The sequence below is a fragment of the Vulpes lagopus genome, chromosome 12, assembly GCF_018345385.1.
Source record: "Vulpes lagopus strain Blue_001 chromosome 12, ASM1834538v1, whole genome shotgun sequence".
In the NCBI taxonomy this organism is placed as follows: Eukaryota; Metazoa; Chordata; class Mammalia; order Carnivora; family Canidae; genus Vulpes; species Vulpes lagopus.
In genome coordinates this window covers 43,384,380-43,403,011 of record NC_054835.1, presented here as the reverse complement: position 1 = coordinate 43,403,011, position 18,632 = coordinate 43,384,380, and the positions used below count along the sequence as shown (strand labels likewise).

General features: G+C 50.7%; 1 protein-coding gene across 1 annotated transcript; it reads right to left on the bottom strand.

Annotated features, from left to right (window-relative positions):
* Positions 1 to 8,931: 8,931 nt before the first annotated feature.
* RPRML (reprimo like) lies at positions 8,932 to 9,992 on the bottom strand. Its single transcript, XM_041726312.1, has one exon. It carries the CDS (start codon positions 9,738 to 9,740, stop codon positions 9,375 to 9,377), a length of 366 nt encoding a protein of 121 aa, XP_041582246.1. The 5' UTR covers positions 9,741 to 9,992; the 3' UTR covers positions 8,932 to 9,374.
* Positions 9,993 to 18,632: the final 8,640 nt, after the last annotated feature.

The following is an 18,632-nucleotide window of genomic DNA, read 5'->3' as shown; positions in this document are numbered from 1 at the left end:
GGAAGCCCAATAGCCCATCTCCTCATGCCTCCTCTGAGCCCACAGATACCTGGTCCCCATGACTTATGATGCAGCCAGTGCTTGAACCAAGGTCTCCAAAGTCTAAATCTCTTGCCTTTGGTGATGGCAAAGAAAGAAAGGCGGGGGGGGGGCAAAGGGAGGAGAAAAAAGAAACTGAAAGAGCACCCGGCCCTGATGGGAAGGTCTGTGATTTGCCCTCTAACTTTAAGTTCTTGACGGGAGCTTCCTACTTCCCCAAGGTGGTTTGGCCTTTTAGAAATAATTTAGTTACCATGGCAACCTCATCCCAGGTGTCATCTCCATGGCAATTCATTGGGGTTTTTCACCCGTCTGATAAGTACACATGCGGCTGCACATATGTATATTGCAGCAAAATTAATATACAATCACATTTTTAGAAGCAGAGTATCTCATTATCTAAGTCTGCAGTCGAGAACATAACAATGTAGGTTCCTTGGGACTCCTGGGTGGCTCAGCAGCTGAGCGTCTGCCTTTGGCTCAGGGCCTGATCCCAGAGTCCCAGGATTGAGTCCCATACTGGCTCCCTGCAGGGAGACTGCTTCTCCCTCTGCTATGTCTCTGCCTCTCTCTGTGTGTGTCTCTCATGAATAAATAAATAAAATCTTAAAAAACAAAACAAAACAGGGCAGGTTCCAGGGCAGGTCCATGGCATCAAGGACCCAGAGCAGTCTTTGGGGCCGTTTGGCCTTCTTACTGCCACAGCAAGGCTTTCCTGATCTTTATAGATCAGTGCATCCTCCGCTCACCACGGGGCATAAATAATTTCTCTTCTTCCATAGCCTCCCCCTCCAATGTCCCTTCCATGACAAAACCTTGGAGTTGCCCCTGATGGCAAGGAGTGGTGGGACTGGGAGGAGGCTGATCCTTCTGACCTCAACTCTCTGCGGAACCCAGGAATGCCTTCTTCTGCTTCCTTGCACCCGAGTTGGGGGCACCCTTGGCACTGTTCCTACTTTCTGTGACTTTGTATGCCTGACCTGTGGGCGGTGGGCACCCTTTTCGGCATGACCTAGCTGCCATCTATTTTGTAGGAAATCTTCATCACTTCTAGTCTACTGAGGGCACCCTTTCTGTTTCCCAGCAATGCCATGGACCTTCTTTACCATCAGTCCTGATGTTTTACTCTGATGCACAGCTGGCTGGAGTATTTTTTTCTGCCATCCTAACCTAACCCTCTCTTTCTCTGTCACCTCATAGTCTGTCTAGTGATGGTGCCAGGTTGTTTCTCTCATGCTCAGCATCTTCATCACCAGTAGTAGTACACTTCATGATGGAGGAGTCACTGTCACATCTGCAACAGAGAAAAGTGAGAAATGCTCACAAAAATATTCCTCCCACATCCCAAACAATGAAACAGAAAAAAAATCAAGGCATGGTTTCATTTCAAAATTTCAATTAAAATTATGAACTGTACCAGGTATTTACCCTCCAAATATCTTTTGAATTCAGATAGACTTGAATTTGAACTCTGATTCTACCAATGATTTGCTGTGATCTTAGATGAGTGACCTAAGCAATTTGAGCCTTGCCTTCTTGAGCAAAGACGACAACAATATTTGCCTTGCAGGGATGATTAGAGATGAGTTATAGAAAAATCAGAAAGGATTATGAGATAAAATAGGAAAAATGCTTCACACCATTCCTGGCTTGTGAAAGATCTTCTCTAAATGGCAAGTATGCTTATTAGCACCTAAAGAGGGACTCATTCCCACGAAATCTTATTTGCATCTTACTGAAGTGAATACCCTCCTCCTCATGTTTGATTTGATTACATATTTTTGGTCCCTATGATGAGTAGGGCCCCTTGCAAAAAGGGGTTGTGTCCTTAACAAAGGTTTGTGATATTTCTAAGCTGAATAAAGCATCGGGCTGGGTGCTGTAGAAAGTACACACACAGGGAAGATAGTTCTGGTCCTCAGGGACAAACACAATGAAGGAGAGAGACACCAACGACAGGAACCATAACTGAGGCAGAGCAAGGCACATGCCATGCACCTTGGCAGTGTGCCTGATAGTTCAGAGTGTGAGCTCAGGAAACCAGTCCACCTAGGTTTGGATCCCAGCTCTACTTACTTGCTGTACAACCTCAGATGAGTTTCTTAACCTGGCTGGACCTCAGTGTCCCCAAGAGTAAAATAAGGATGTTAATAGAAGCCACCTCTTAGGAGAGTTAATATATGAATAGAACCTAACACATATGAGGGCTTAATAAACATTAGCTGTTGTGTAGAAGTACAAAGCTATGGGATAGAAGTGATTGCAATTCTGTTTCATGGATGAGATTGCACTTGAGCTTGACCTTGGAGAATGAGTAGTTATCAAGAGACAAAGGAGGAGGAGAAAAAGCATTTGAGGGAAGCAGAGCAGCAGAAGCCAAGGCATGGAGTGTGAACTCTGCAGTATTTTCAGAGTGGAGCTTGGGGGCTGTGGGGGTAATCAGCTGCCGAGCTTATCTGAGAACTGAATCTCGTTACCCCCAGCACACTGGGGATACGTGAGGTCCTGAGCCGGCACACTGACTCTCGACCACATTGTTCTCCAGATATAGCTCCTCCGCTCCCCCTCCTTGAGTTAATAGCCTCCTTACACGTCATGTGGCGTGATTGCAAAGTATTGTGCAGGACAATTCTTTTACCCTTTGAAGTTAACATGTTTTTCTCTGTTTCCCAAAGTTAATCATTCCTATAGCTAATCTGCTAGCTCTCTTAATAAAAGCTGGATGAGATAAAGCCCCGGGGTCTGAGTCTGGGTGTTCTCAGTCCCCCTGCCCCGCAGATTGAAATTCAATGAGACTCTGAGTCTTTGTATAGTTGCCTTGAACTATCCTGGCTCCGTGGCAGGGCTGGATCATCAGAGCAGAGAGAGAAGTGCCGGGAAAGGGGCTGGTGCAGAGGCTTAAAGCAGACTCTACAAGGTCAACCGGCATCATCATGACACCACAACCAGTTATCCAACACCTACTGTGGGCAGAGCCCTGTGCCAAGCTCAGCCATCATTATCACATGGAGTCTTCTCAACTAACACAGGAATCGGGCTTTATGATCCCCATTTGTCAGATGAGTAGACTGTGGCTCAGAGCACTTAATTGACTTGCTGCTGCACACGCAGCTGCTTCTGTAAAGTCTGAACTCATTCTATTCCCTTCTCCTCTTCCCAGACACCGGTGCCCCTACACAGATGGTCACAAGGGTCTTGAGGACACAGGTGGCAAGCCGGCACTACATAAGCCTGAAATGCCAGAGGCATCTCTCTAGTGATCAGCACCACCTGACAGTACTGAACAGGGAAGGGTCTTCTAATTCTGAAGCCTGCTTCCACCCACAGAGATTCTGCTGTAATTGGTCTGGGGTGCAACGTGGGTGGCAGGACTTTTAAAGCTCAGCCAGGTAATTCTCATGAGCCGTCAAGTTTGGAAATCATGGGTCCAAGGGGAGGCCTTGCGCTGAAATCATTACCACTGATGCCTGGCCCTTGTGTGGCTACCCCAGACCTGCTCCGGTACCTCAGGACTGCGCCTTTCTTGCAGCAGGGAGCTGGGCCATGGTGGAAGCCTCCGTGGCTGGGCCTCCCTCCAGGCCTCCACTGCTCTGGGTCCCTCTTCCTGCCCTAAGTCTTTCCTCTTCCTCTCCCTTCCCAGGTCTCCAGAGGCTTCTTATGGCCCAAATTTCCCCATCCCCATGAGGGGCCAGTCCGGCTGCCCTCCTGGAAAGGACTCAAGACCCCAAGTTGATTCCATTTGCCTCCTTGATCCCAGCCAGAGCACCACTCTCATGTTCCCCTCTGTGAGGCCCGCACACAGCAAAGCAGGGAGATTGGCTGGATTTGGCAGGATGGGGTGATGGTACAGCCCTCCTTCCCTCTCCCTCCCCACACTGAGGATGAAGCTTTGGGAAGTAGAGAGAGGGGCAGAGCCCAGGGCCTGGCTTTGAGGAAAGATCACCCTTCTGGGGAGGCCTGGGCCTAGAGTGGTGGGCAGGGGGCAGAGTTCACATGGGGAGGAGGGAAGCCCCCTCAAGGCAGGTAACTGCTTTTTATTTGAAGCCTAGCCATAATCACCCTCAGTGTTGCTATGGGGACAGGACCCGAAATAGGAAAGAAACCCCAGGAAGAAGGTAAGGGTCATAGGTAGGGTCCCTGGAGCCCTTGCTGACCTTCACCTTTGGAGCAGAGACCTGTCAGCCAGGCCCAGCTCAGCAGGCAACCAGCAGTTTGTGTGGCATGACCAACGGTGATGGAGGCTGGCCTCTGCCCGGCTGGCTGTGTCATCATCAGCGTCCTGGTCCCCTGTCCTGGGCTTTCTGTCCAAGCATTCTGCTGCAGACAGGCCCCACGAGAAACCCACGTTCACAGCTAGCCTGCAGGCACCCACCAGAACCCCACACCCTACTGGCTGGTACTGGCTACCTGCCCCCCAATAGTGGAGGCACAGAGGAGGACCCCACTGAGTCCCCGTGTGATTGGTTGTTCCATAATCGAGTTACCGGCATCTTGAAGGCAGAGTTGCCCTCAGCTTAGTAACGTCCTCAGCAGCAGCATCAGGAGAGCTATCTAGGACACACTTGGGCCCTACTGGAACCAGCTGGCATGCTCCTGAGACCCAGGTTTACATGTCACCTGTGCCACGGTTTAGGTACGGGTGTGACCCTGAACCCACTACCTAAACTCTTTGGGCCTCAGATTCATCATCAGTAAAAGGTAAAGTGGGGATAATGCTGATATTTGCCTAAAAGGATTGTTATGGGGATGAATTTAGATAATGTCCTTAAAGTGAGTAGCAGAGCAACCATATAAAAAAAGATAGTCTAGCACTGTTGTAATCTGGTTTGTGGAATACAGCACAAGGAAGCGTGCAAATAACGATTCAAGTCCTCTTGTGTCCGAAGGTGTGTCTGTGTCAGGAGATGTCCACTGGCCTGCCCACCTGGGTCAGCCTACGTGTGGATGGCTCCATGTTACGTGTGGGTACCTCCCAGGGCTGCCAGTACCCACTGATGGCTCCTCTAAGACGGTGGGACACACAGAAAGCCAGATGACAATCTTAAAAGAGCTAGTTTTCTGACTTGGTTGGCCTCTTTTTTTTTTTCTCCTGAAAATTCTAGAGTGTTCCCCATGGATTAAACTCTCCTTATCTATGGACTGGAGTTATAGATGCCTGAGTGGAAAGGCATATGGCTGCAAGAGGAAGCAGGTGCTGCTTCTGGATACTCCCTCAACTGCCATCTCAGAGGCCTAGATGCTTACCTGGCCTCGGGGGCTTAGGGATCTGGACATCCCACACACCCCTTGTGACCTGGACTACCAAGAGAAAATCATGACTTGCCCTCAACAGATGCTATTCAGAAATCCTACTAAAGTCCTTTGTATAAAGCGTGTGTGTATGCGTGATTGTGCTCATGCACACATACACCTTTTCCCTGGACTGGAATGCTCTGTGTGGGCCATTTTTGTTTGTACCCACAACCATCACCCTTCACTGTTTGCCTCTAAAACCTCCCTAATGCTCAAGGCTGCTCTTGGTCTACTGCTGAATTGGGGTCTGGGGAGGGTTGAGGGCGAGGGGACTTCTAGTAGCCTGCTGAGCATGGCCGTGTGAAGTGGACTCCAACGGACAAGTGGGAAATTGGGTGGATGTTGTGTTGGAAGCCCTCCCTATGTCCTCCATTCCAGGGGCTGTCTTCCTAGTGAGGGCACCTGACCCCAGAGACTGCATCCCTGACTCAGAGGGAGGGAAGCAGAGGGAAGACTATCCCTAGTCCTTGATATCAGGGCAACCAGCCCTCCAGCCCCTGAGAAGTGATGTGAGTATCTGGGGCTTCAAGGGCTGCAGGTTGAGCCGGACTCTAGCTCCACCATCCCCTTGCTCACACCAGTCCTGGCACGATACCCGGTCCACAGCGGATTCGCAATAGACACTGCGTGAATGAATGAACCTGGGCAAGTCTCCTCCAAGCATGCACACGGGAGAATGCCTATCCTTGCTCACTAACCTGGTGTGGAGAGCAAGCGGGCCCACATAGAGTTGAGTCTGAGGTCACAGGGTTGAATCCTAGCTCTGCCCATTCTTAGCTCTGTGACATCAGGCCACCTCTTTGAGCCTTAGTTTCTTCATCTGTAAAATGGGAGTAATAACAAAACCCTCCTTACAAGGGTGGGAGCTCAGTCTTTGGCACATTGTCTAATACATTATTAACATGATACATGATGTTTGTCCTGCCTATGAAAGTGCTTTGGAGACTACAAAATGCAAATATGAATGACTATTTTTCTGTCCAGGGATCCCATTTCAGAGAACCAAACACATCCGGCTGAGGCAAAAGTTCACGCAATAAACCAAAATAGCAATAATCACAACAATCATCTTTATTATCTATTACATGTCCGGCACTGTGTTGGCTACTTTACACACATCATTTCCTGGGAGCTCTCGGGTCAGTTGCTTCCCATTTTATAAATGAGGAAACCTAGGCACAGAGAGGTTGAATTACTTCTCCAGTCACAGAGCTAGGAAGCTTGGCAGCTAAGATTTCAAAGACCAGGATCCCAGGTCATCTTTTGTGGTTTGGGGAAGATTTGGGCCCAGCATCCTGGGCAGGGCTTGTAGGAGCTCTCCTTGTTCAAGAGTTGGGGGGGGGGGGAGGGCTTTGGAGAAGGAGGGCCCTCCTCCATCCTCCAAGATCCAGGCTCAGGATTCTGATCTAGCCTCACCTTTCCCCGCTGCGCCCCACCCCAACAGCACCGGACCTCCAGCGCTCTTATGTAACTGGGCGTTTCTCCCCCCCCACACACACACACACTTTTTTTTTTTTTTTTTTTTAAGATTTTACTTATTTATTCATTAGAGACACAGAGAGAGGCAGAGACACAAGCAGAGGGAGAAGCAGGCTCCTCTTGAATACCGGGAGCCCGATGCGGGACTGGATCACGCCCTGGGCTGAAGGCGGTGCTAAACCGCTGAGTCCGGGGGCTGCCCCACCCCCACACTTTAAATGAGACAGCTCAGCAAACACTGGGGGACATCAGGGCCTGGAAAGAATGAAGCCTGACTGATCTAGCCTTCCACCCCTTCCCAGGACCACGCTCAAGCTCGCTGTTGTCCTCAAGGCTTGAGCCTGTCTTGGAGTGGGCCTGCATGTGAGAGCATACACTCATGCACATGCACCGTGTGTATTTGCACATGCAAGGGTACTAGTCATGGAATGGAGAGCACCGATATGCATGTTGGCACACAGATATGTCTTCACTAGCCTTTTTTCCCCCCCTTACAGAGAGAATAAGGCTTCCCCACTACGACTTTCCTTTTTCAGCAAATTCAGGAAACTTAACTCTTGAATGCCCTCCTCTTGCCTCGGTCACCGCACCAGATCCGTGTCATTAGAGGAAAGTTCTCACAGTGTTGAGTCTCTGTCAGCCAGAAAGTGTCTGAACCTCCAAAAACTTCCACTTGCCAGTCATTTTGGTTTTAGGGGAACCCCTGTGGCTGTCAGAGCTCTGTGCTCCAGGCAGTGGGTCAGCCTAGGCCCCAGACACTTGTACTACATGAGGCCGGATACCCAGGCTGCCCAAATCATTAAAGGCTGCTCTCCCCAGATGGCGCCGGGCTACCTGCCTGTCCAAACCATCAACAGAATGTTCTTCACATTGTAGAGAACATTTTGCCCCATGGACACTTCACTAATAGTTTACTGGCCTGACCGTCAAACTGGATGAATTCTCCTGGGTTTGAGATTGAGATGGGGAGGTGGGTGGGAAGGTAACATGTCCCAGGGATGAGGATTCTGACCACCCAGGAGGACTCAGGACCCAGGAAGATTCCAGATTCTTCATTGTCAGAGATCATCTATGGTTTTGTTGAGAAACTGTCCTCTCTCCTGGTGTGGAACTAGTGCTGAAGACAGGGGATAGTCTTCTCTTCGCTTCCTTTCCCAAAGCCAAGAAAGGCTTCAGCCATCTTCCTTATCGTTCACCTTCAGTTCCACTCATGGCCAAAGAGAGGATAGGGAGAAATCCATTAAAGCCCCCTCCCCATCCCCTAATCTTCCAAGTACCAAGGTGCCTAGAGGGGGCAGGGTAGGACTATGGGGTCTATATATAGACTACAAAGCCCAGCTTTCTTTCCTCCTGTCTGCCCTCCTCCCGGTTTCCAGCCCCCCTCCCCCCGCCCCCCAACCAGACAGCAGAGCCAACCCACTCCCCTGGGCCAGTAGTGCCTAGGTTCTTAGGCATTAACGCTGCTTTAAGTTAATTCTGCATCTGCAATAGATGGCGGGGTTCTGGGCAGCGGGAGGCATCTCATAATGGGAGGCTCCAAATTCCCTGAACTCAGCTGCATTTGGAGGCCATTTTCTGCATTTTAAACATTCCCAGGGGCTTTGCACCACAAAGCCCCCTCCCAAACTTGCATCCCCCACTTCCTGTGCCCCGAAGGCATATCTTCAGCGCCCTACTGCTACTAGTCCACACTCTATATGAAGGTGAGGTCCAGACAAGCCCTTCGATGAGACTTTTGGCCCTGTAATTTAACTAGAATTAGCTCCCCCCACCATTAAATTTTGTTCACGGTCCCGATAGATTCATTTTACTGTTTTCCCCTTTTGCACTTAAATCACTGGGACTTTTTTTTTTTTAATCTCACGTAATAGATTAAAATTTCCCAAAGATTTAAATAATCTCACCAGCGGTTTGGCCGCCCTGCAAGGCCAGCCCCGTCCCCTCCGAAGCTGCCGCCTCCTTGGCCTCCTCGGAGTGGGGTCTCAGGAGCCCCGGACCGGCCCCCACGGCTCTGCAGCCAGGCGGGCCCGCGGCCCAGGGGGTACACACGGGCCGCCCACACCTGTCCACACCTGCCCCAGCCGACGCACACCCCAACACAGACACACACCCCGCAGAGGCGCCGGGGGAAGCCGCCGGGAGCCCGACGGCTGCAGGTTTATTACGAGGTTTCTTTTCAAAAGCAAAATCAGGCCGACAAGCTCAGCGCCTCGGGGTCCTCAACCTCCTCCAGCCCGCAGCTCGTCCCGCGTCGCGCCCTCTGCAGACACGCAGAACCCCCCGCGCGCGACCTCGGCCCCGGCGGCCCCGCACGACCTCGCCCCCGCCCCCGCCCCCGCCCCCGCCGAGGCGCACACAGGACGAGCCGGGTGTGGAAGTCCCTTCCCGCGCCGCCGCCTCGAGTCCCGCGCTGTCCCGGTCCTGGGCGCCCCGAGGCCCGTCGCAGTCCCTGGCGCAGCCGGCCCGGCCCGGCGGCGGCGGCGGCGGCGGCGGCGGCACAGCCCGTGCCGGGCACGAGGGTCCGGGTCTCCCTCGTCGTCTGCCGGCGGCCGGGGGCGGGGGCCTCAGTACAGCCCCAGGATGGCGGCGCCAACGTCCTTGGAGGGCCGGCGCTCCTGCACCAGAAAGTTGATCATGCTCTCCGACTTGATGAGCAGGTTGCAGCCCAGAAAGAACACGCCGAAGACCACGGTGAGCGACAGCACGCAGAGCACGGCGATCTGCGCCACGCGCGACACCCACAGGCTGCGCTCGTCGGGCGCCAGCCCCGCGGGGACCCCGTCGCTGGCGGCCAGCGGCGCGCCCCCCGGGCAGCAGCCCAGCCACGTGCCCAGCCCGTGGCTGCGGTTCCCCAGGGCGGCCCCGCCGCCGCCGCCGCCCAGGCCGCCGGCCGCCTCCAGGCCGCTGTGGTTCAGGAAGGTCGCGTTCATCGCCGCTCGGCGCCCGCGGTCCCTCGGCGCGCGCGGCCCGGGGCGCACGGGGAGGCCGGCCGGCACCCGCGCTCACGGAGACGCCGGGGCCCGGCGGCGCGCGGGGACAGGGGCCGGCGGGAGGCCGCCCGCGCGCCGGCGCCCCTCGGGCCGCCTGCCCCTGGGCACCGCGCGGGAAGCGGCGGCCCGGAGGAACGAGCAACAGGCGGCGCGGGAGCTGGAGCGCGAGAGCCGAGCGCTCTCCTGCGCCGCCCGCCGCCCGCCGCCCGCCGCTGTGCGCGCCCGCACGCGCCCCTCCCCTAGCAACGGCCCCGCCCCCCGCGCCCCACGCCGCCTCCCCGCCCCCACCCAGGCCGCGCGGCACCGCGCCCCCACCGGCAGGCTCAGCGCCCCCCGGGCTGCCGGGGCTGGAAGCCGTGGGGGGTGCGGGCGGCCCCGCCCCGGGCTGGCGGAGGTCTCGCCCCCGGGGGCGGCGGGAGGTTCCGGGGCGGAAGACCTCCCCGAGGCGCCCGTTCTGGGATGAAGTTCTTCCTGAAGTCTGCCCTAAGTCTCTTCTCCGCTCCTCTGCTCCTAGTAAATCTTCCTCGACTTCCGAGGCGTAGCTGCGACCCCGGCCTCGGCCTCCCTGGCCTCTCCCCTCGTCCCCAGCGGTCCCGCGCGCCCCTGCCCGCGCCTCGCCGCTGTCCCGGGGCTGCAGGCTGCGGCGGCCCGGCGCGCTCTCTGCCTCCTTCCCACCTCGCCCCCACCCCACCCCACTTGATTTTTTTTTTTTTAATTTTAAAAGAAGTTATTGCGGTCCCCCCCCCCCCATTCCTTTTTACAAAAACGCATCATTGTAAACTGCTTAGAAAATATGGATTAGCAAAATGAACAAAATCTAAAACCTCATAATCCTGTAACACCCAGAGTGTAGACTTTACCACCTTGGTACAAAGTCTTCTGGGCTGGGGCGCCTGGGTGGCTCAGTGGTTGAGCATCTGCCTTTGGCTCAGGTGGTGATTCTGGGATTTGAGTCTCTGTGTCTCTCATGAATAAGTAAATGAAACCTTAAAAAAAAAATCTAGGCTTTTTTCTTTGTGTGTCTCAAAACATACGTATATTCAAATAGAGATGCACTGTTCATACCTACTGCTTTGTACCTGTTGTTTTGCAACCCTTTGTCGCCTATGTATCTTTTCTTAGTGATAAATATTCATCTACAACAATGGTTCTGAGTATCCTGGAGGACTTGTTAAAACCCAGATGGCTGAGTTTTAGAGTTTCTCTTTCTTTTCTTTTTTTAAAGATTTTATCTTTTCATGAGAGACACACAGAGAGAGGCAGACATAGGCAGAGGCTTGCTGCGAGAAGCCGGATGTGGGACTCGATCCCAGGACCCCAGAGTCAGGACCTGAGCCAAAGGCAGACTCTCAACAACCCAGGTGGACCCAGATCAGAGATTCTGAAGCGGCAGATTGGGGGTGGGGGCCCCAGGACGTGCATTTCTAACAAATTCCCAGGTGATACTCTTGCTGCAGCTTCTCTGGGTCATGCTTTGAGAACTACTCATCTGTAATACCAGTTTAAGTGAAGGAATGGTGTTTCAAGATAGAGACTACTACAATTTATTTAAGGAAGGTGTTTATTCTTGGATATTTTCGTTGTCCCCTCACTTTTTTGCATGGGAAGCAATATTATCATAAAGAGCTTGTAACGAAGTCTGTGCAGATTTTTCCATAGTCGAATTTTTTTCTTTACATTTTGAAAAAATGGACCTGCAGAATCAAAAGGTTACATCCTACCAAATTGCTCTGCAGAAATATGCCAGTTTAGAGGGCACCTGGATGGCTCAGTCCGTTGAGCATGGGACTCTTGATTTCGGCTCAGGTCATGATCTCAAGGTCCTGGGATCCAGCTCTGCTTTGGGCTTCCTACTCAGCAGAGTCTGCTTGAGGATTTTCTTCCCCCTCCCTCTGCCCCTTCTGCCCCCACCCCCATGCACGTGCGTGCTCTCTCTCTCTCAAAAAAAAAAAAATATATGTAAATCTTTTTAAAAATGTATTAGAAATATACCAGTTTATGTTCCAGCCCTGTGGGGAAGGAAGGCATTGCCCTTGATTCTGTTTATTGTCATTATTTTAAAAATCTTTGCCTGAGTTTATGGGATGTGAGATGGTTTCTCATCCTTGTGTAATTTGCATTCTTTGAGCTCTGGCGAAAGAGCGAAAGCGTTTAGGAGTCTTTTCCATAATCCAGGCAGAAAATGCTGCTGGAAGCTTGGATTCTGCTGGTGCTGATGGACGGAGAGACCCAGGGATGGAAAGGGCTTGGCAAGTGGGAGTGAGGAGACTCTGGATGCCCCCAGCATAGAGCATTTCAAAGCCACCGCTCCACCATTAGAACTGATTCACGTGTGTGCATGTGCTTGTGCATGTGTCTCCTGGGAAGCTATTACATTTCTCATTTTAGAGACAAAGAAACTAGACACACACAGACACACAGGAGAGATTGCGGGAAGAAGACCTGGCTCACCCTCCTCAGTTCGGGGCAAGCTGTCTGGCACAAGGGCACTTAGAGCCAGGATGAAACAGGGAGACAACAGGTTTCTGGCCAGATATTTTGTCCTCTGCTTTTGACCAGTTGGATTTCTTTAGAGAAATGCTTGGTTATGTCCTTTCTCCATCGTTCTCCCAAGACCAAACCCTGAGCTTTGACATACCCTGGACGTGGAGACTATGCTCTTGATTGACTCCATGCACCTGAGGTTAGGCTGCCTGCTGCACAGAAAGCAGGAGTGAGAGGAGGAACCATGGGGAACAGAGGCCTGCCTGTCCAGCAGGAGGCTGGGAGGAGAAGGATGGCTGGCCTTCCATTTATGAAGTACCTACTATATGCTCAGGGCATTAAATATGTTACCACCTCACTGAATTCTTACCCCAGCCCTTGGGTTCCATTGGATTGTCCTTTTGACATGAAAAAACAGAGGCTCAGAGTGGTTAATTGGCTCACTCAAGATCACACAGCTAGTTAGGCATCAGAGCCAGAATTTGAGCCGGGATCTGTCCTGTTCCAAAGCTACATTCTTCGTTATTCCTGCCCCACCCGCATCGGTCACCCCTGAGCTGGTTTCTGTGGCTGCCTGGGGGAAGACGAAGATGTCTTTGACCCCGGGGGTAGGGAAGGCAGAGAAAGAACATAGGCTTGTGGAAATAAAGACCACCCAAATGAGAAGATGCAAAGGCTGTGTTTCCCGAGGCTGCTACTCCAAGGGAGTCAGCCACCACCACTTGAGTTCGGCAGAGAATTGAAGGCCGGCAGGAGAATGGGAAAGCTTTATAGTGGGACAAAGGGAAGGCTTCAGGCTTAGATCAGAGGCTCGCAGCATGGGGAAGCTGTAGGTGGGCTAACTAGAAGGAGGGTCCCTATGTGATTGGTTAGGGGAGCCTATCGGACTTTTTCCAGTTTGTCGTACATCAGATGTGGGGGCAAAATTAGGGAGGCTGTCAGCTAGCGGTCCAGCTTTGGCTGTGTTTGGGCTGACTGCCTGGGCTACCTGCAGCAGAGAGGGCTTCGCCCCCCTGGCTGTTGTGGCAGGGAGTGGATCAGAGTTCTATTTTGATAGACGGCGAGGCCATTGTCTGTTGGCATATTGGGTCTCTCAGACTCCTCGCCAGACTTCTGGACGGGGGGGCCTGCCTGGCATGGACCTGGACAGAGGCTTCCTAACTCATGCTCCTTCCCTGGCTACTCCCTTCTGCCCTTTCTGGAGCCACTGGTCTCAGTAAGTCTGGTTGCTCTTTGATGTGCATCAACTCTTAATTCGTGTAACAACCCTGAAAGGTAAGCGTCTTAGTTATTACTGCTGCGTCACAGCTTATCCCCAAATGTAGCAAACATTTATGACTTCCCACGGCTTTCGGAAGGTCAGGAAGCTGGAAGCAGCTTAGCTGGGAGCTTCCAGCTCAGAGTATGTCATGAGGTTGCAGCCAGGGTGGTGGCCAGGGAGCCTGCCTGGGGGTAGAGGACTGGCTACCGAGCTGCCAAGATGACTGACGTGGCTGTTGTCTCGAGGCCTCGGTTCCAGTATATGTAGACCTTTCTATGGGGCTGACATGGCAGCTGGCTTGCCTCAGAGCCACTCTTAAAGAATGTGCTGCATAGTGAGCAACTGGTAGGAGGGAGAGGGGCATATAAGAGAGGTGGCAGTGTAAAATGTGCTCGCCGTCTTTGTTATTTAAGCTTCACAGCCACCTTACATCATTAGCCCCATTTGACAGATGAGAAAATGAGGCCCAGGAAGGAGAGAGATTTTGCCGGAGGACACAGAGCTGGACACAGCCGGGATATAAGCCCTTTGCTACCTTAAAACCCGACCCCAGCTCTTTCCAGCACCTGGCGTGTGGATAGGGGTTTGTGGATGAGCTTCATTGTTAAGGAAGGACACCTCGTCCCCAGCCCCCAGAGCTGAGGGAAAGCCTGAGGAGCCTAAGAAGTTATCTGTCAACTGGGCTGCCTCTACTCTAGAGACAAGGAAGCGGGTGCCTCTGGGCCCAGCTGCCACCCACACAGGACTATTTTTACCCTCCACCTCAGTGACAAGTCTGCATCTCCCAGCTCTGGAAAGGCCATCTGGGCAGTCTGGCTGTCCCAGGAAGAACCTCCACCCTGAGGCCACCGTTTATGCCCTGCTGTCTCCAGCAGCTGTTTCTAGATGAACCTCTAGCTTTCTGGCATGCTGTGGCCACCCAGGGTCAGTTAGATGCCTCCCTCCCCTAGATTCAGGGATTAATAAAACCTCCTTAATTAGTACCACTTAGTAGATGGACCTTTCTGAACTAAAATATTTAAATCTACAGATATTTTAAATCATTCACATTTCAAACAAGAGTAAGAAGTGCCCTATGCATGAGCCATTTTAATGATAAGAATGATTTTATTTGCATCTTCAAACTACTCTCTCTCTCTCTCTCTCCCTCTCTCACTCACTCACACACATACACACACACACACACACACACACAGGTGAAAAATGTAAATAGATGACCATTGCATAACATACTTCGGGGAAGTCGAAGAACCTTTGGACATAATTTATTTTCTGAAGTGGTCTCAAACAACGCTCTAGGATCCTGTTTACGCTCTTCATTTATTTGGCAAACTCTCCCTGGAGCGGGCAAAGGTTGCCTTCTGCCAGGTTCCTGTCCAAATGATCTCATGTTTCACACCGGCAGAGGGGAAGTTAATACTGTTTTACTGCATCTCTCACAGAATTAAAATAAATGCTGTTACCCAGTTCAGCCTTTGCCACCCCCCCACACGAAGTAGAGAGCAGGTGGTCGTGGCAGAGCGGGGTGCAGGCGGTTCAGGCCACGGGAGCTTTACCCAAAGCAGCAGGAGGGAGAGACCCCTAGGAGAGATCTGTGTAGTGTAGAAAGGAGCCGTGCCTGTGTATGTACCTTGCAGCAGATAAGAGAGACAGGTATCACAGGGATCGTGGAGCTTCACACCCCGCCTCCTGCCCCTCACCTCCCACCACCTGTCTGTTTTGTATTTTGGAGAATACCTGGATTCTGGAGATCTTGGGTCTATTTCTGCCTCTGCTCCTAATTGTGTGACCATGAGCAAGTCAGCCATCCTCCCGGTCCTCAAATCAAGGGACCTGGATCAAATCATCTTCAATAGAACTATACTTACAAAAACAGGTGTGGGTCAGATGGGCCATAGTCTGCCTTCCTCTGCTCTACATTTCCTGTGGGGTTCAGAGAACATGGAGCCCAAGATCTGTGCCTGGTCTGCACTGAAAGCCCTGCCTGGGCCTCCATGACCCCATCCATAAAATAAGAAGCATGTTAATACTTGCATTCTGCAAACTACTCAACAGAGGTGACACCGACCTAAAGAGGTCTGATCAATACAGGACTTCTCAGGGCCATTAATATGTTGATGTGCATTATGAATTTCCCAGGGAGGATGCAGGATGCAGCATTTAACTAAAACAAAGTAATATTTTTTTGCACTATGTACCACTCAGCACAGCTTGGGAAATGCCCTGTGATCTCCCTAATGTCTGTTTCCTTCCCTGTAAAACAGGGATGATGACAGCACCTGCCGCTGAAATTGTCGGGAAGGCTGAATGGGGTAATGCCTGGAAACGGGCCTGGCACTGAGTAAATGTTCAATAAATGCTGGTAGCTATTATTTATAATAAGGTTCTTCCTTTCCAGCTCTGACATTCTGAGCTTCCAACTGCAGCATGTAATTAAACTCCAAAGCATCTGGCTTCCCGAGTTGAAAGAACAAGCCCAGAGGAAGGAAAAAGGAAGAGAAAGATCCTTCTGGATTGTCCATTTGTGCACCAGCCTCACTGCCAGTTGTCACAACAGGGGAACGAAGCAAGATGCCAACCCCTAAAGACAAGGCTTGGGGGAGTCTGAGGTTCCCTGCTAGGCTCAGATGCTGTGGGGCATATTTCAGAGGCAGATTGGGGAGAAGTAAGGATCAGTGTCACTTTAGAGTCAAGCAGAAGAACCCAACAGCATCCCACATGGATCAGCCTCCCTTTCTCATGGTTCTGGGCACACTGTTCTCGGCTCCTTTCAAGTAAGTATGACATGCTGGGGGAGCAGTGACAGGGAGATCTGAGTCGGAGAATTTAGGCAGGGAAAGGCAACCCATAGAGAAACAGCATCTGCTATGGCTCAGAAGCCCACAGGAACACCGGGCCATGGTGGCAGAGCCCCAGGGATGGGTGGTAGTACAGACGATGGTCAGGAGAGGAGGCGAAAGACTGGGTGGGCACCAGAATGCTAGAGACTTTATTAAATTCATAGATATCAGTTATAATCCCCTGTATTACATGCGCACACACACGCACACACCCTCATACTCACTCTTTTCTGTATTTTTCAAAATTTTGACTATGAACATGTATAGCTTTAAAAGAAGCAAGTTCATTTATTGGAAGGAAAATAGTGCTTTTGAAAAGGAAAAGGATGACCCTCACAACCATGTGGAGGCCAGTTTGGAGGACTGCAACTGACCAGGCAAATGGTAATGATGAGCAACTCCGCTCACAGGCATATTCCCAGAAGGATGGAAAACTGGTACAAATGCATGTTCACACATGTTCATAGCAGCACCGTTCACAATAGCCACAAGGTGGAAACAGCCCAAATATCCATCAACAGATGAATGGGCAAGCCAAGTGTGATCTCTCCATACAGTGGGATCTTGCTCAAACAAAGGAATGAAGTACTGGTACCTGTTACAACATGGATGAACCTTGAAAATGTTACGTCCAAGTGCAAGAAGCCAGACACAAAAGATCACGTATTGTGCAATTCCATTTACACGAAATATCCAGAATAGGCAAGTCCATAGAGTCAGAATGTAGATTGATGGTTGCCCGGGGCTGGCAGAGGGGAAGAGGGAACCACTGCTTAACAGGTTTAAGAGAAAGTCCCAGTAAGTAGGACCCTGAGCTCTCCCACAGTTTGGTAATATAGGCCATTAAATCCCTCTTTATGACTTAAGCTTCCTCCAGCTGACTTTTGGTCACTTACACCAGGAATTTATCTTATTGCAGTGGTTTTCAAATTGTGTCCGTTGTGGAACACTAGGGTTCCGTAGAGATGTTATGCTGGTTCTGCAAAACTTTGATTTGAATGCCACAGGTGCTGAGGCTGATCAGAAAAAAAAAAAAAAAATCATTACCATCATCTACAACCCCGAACTGACTTTCTAAATATGCAACGTACATTTGCATTTGTAAAATATATTTAGCTAACAAAAATCCTTCTCTGACCTGTTGTTAACATGAGTTCTACTTAAAGTTTCATTTGAAAAAGGGTCCAACTTCTAAAAATAAACAGTATAAAAAAAATTAAAAAAAATAAAAATAAAAATAAACAGTATAAAACCACTGTCCTGAGAAAATGATCATTTCAATACTGGAAGGTTTAGCTTTAAGGAGACTCACTGCAGCTTTATGTATAAAGGAGTCAGCCAACTATGGCCCTTGGGCTACATTTAGCCACCACCTGTTTTTGTAATAAAGTTTTATTTAAAACAAACAAACAAATAAATTCCTTTATGCATGATGGCTACTTTTGCACTCCAATGGCAGAATTAAATCATTGCAACACACACCTCAGGCCCCCCCAAAATCAGAACATGTATTATCTGGCTCTTTACAGGAAACACTTGCTAACTCTGGTTCTTAATGATGAAAAATTGGAACCAATCTAAATGTTTAAGCAAAGGGGATTGGTCAAATTATAGTGCATCCCTTCAGCAAATAGAACGCAGAGCCTCTGTTGAAAAATGACGCTGCAGCTCTCAAACTTGGCTACACATTGGAACCACCTAGGGAGTCTAGAAGTCCCTCCCTAGTCCAACCCCATCCCTGACCAAATGAATCCATGTCTGGGTGGAGCACAGACATTATTTGTTAAGCTTTCCCAGGGGGTTCTAATACGGAGCTGCTGCTGTAGAGGGATATTCTCTGACGTAGAAATATGGCCACTATATATTGTTAAGGGAAAAAGAGCACATTACCTAACAGTGTACCATATGACCCCTTTTTGGTCCTTTCTACCGGAACTCACACACAGACTCACATATATGAACAATGGATGCCGAAACACTGACCGGGCTCATCTCTGTACCATGTGGCTATGAAGCACTTTAATTTATTTTCTTTTTGGTTACCTGTATTTTCTGTATGTTTTACAATGAACATTATACCTTGTAACAAGTATGAAAATAGATAGCTTAAAAATATCCTTCTTGTTTTGGAAAAAAAAAAACAACAGAGATGAGCACCTGATGAAGGGAGGTGTTCCTGGGTCACATGTGTATACAGCACACCCTCAGGGTACTGTCATTTCAGCCCGGCAGAGAGGCAGGTCCCAG

Coding starts and splice junctions, on each gene's coding strand:
- RPRML (XM_041726312.1), bottom strand. CDS start 9,740: ATGAACGCGACCTTCCTGAACCACAGCGGCCTGGAGGCGGCCGGCGGC.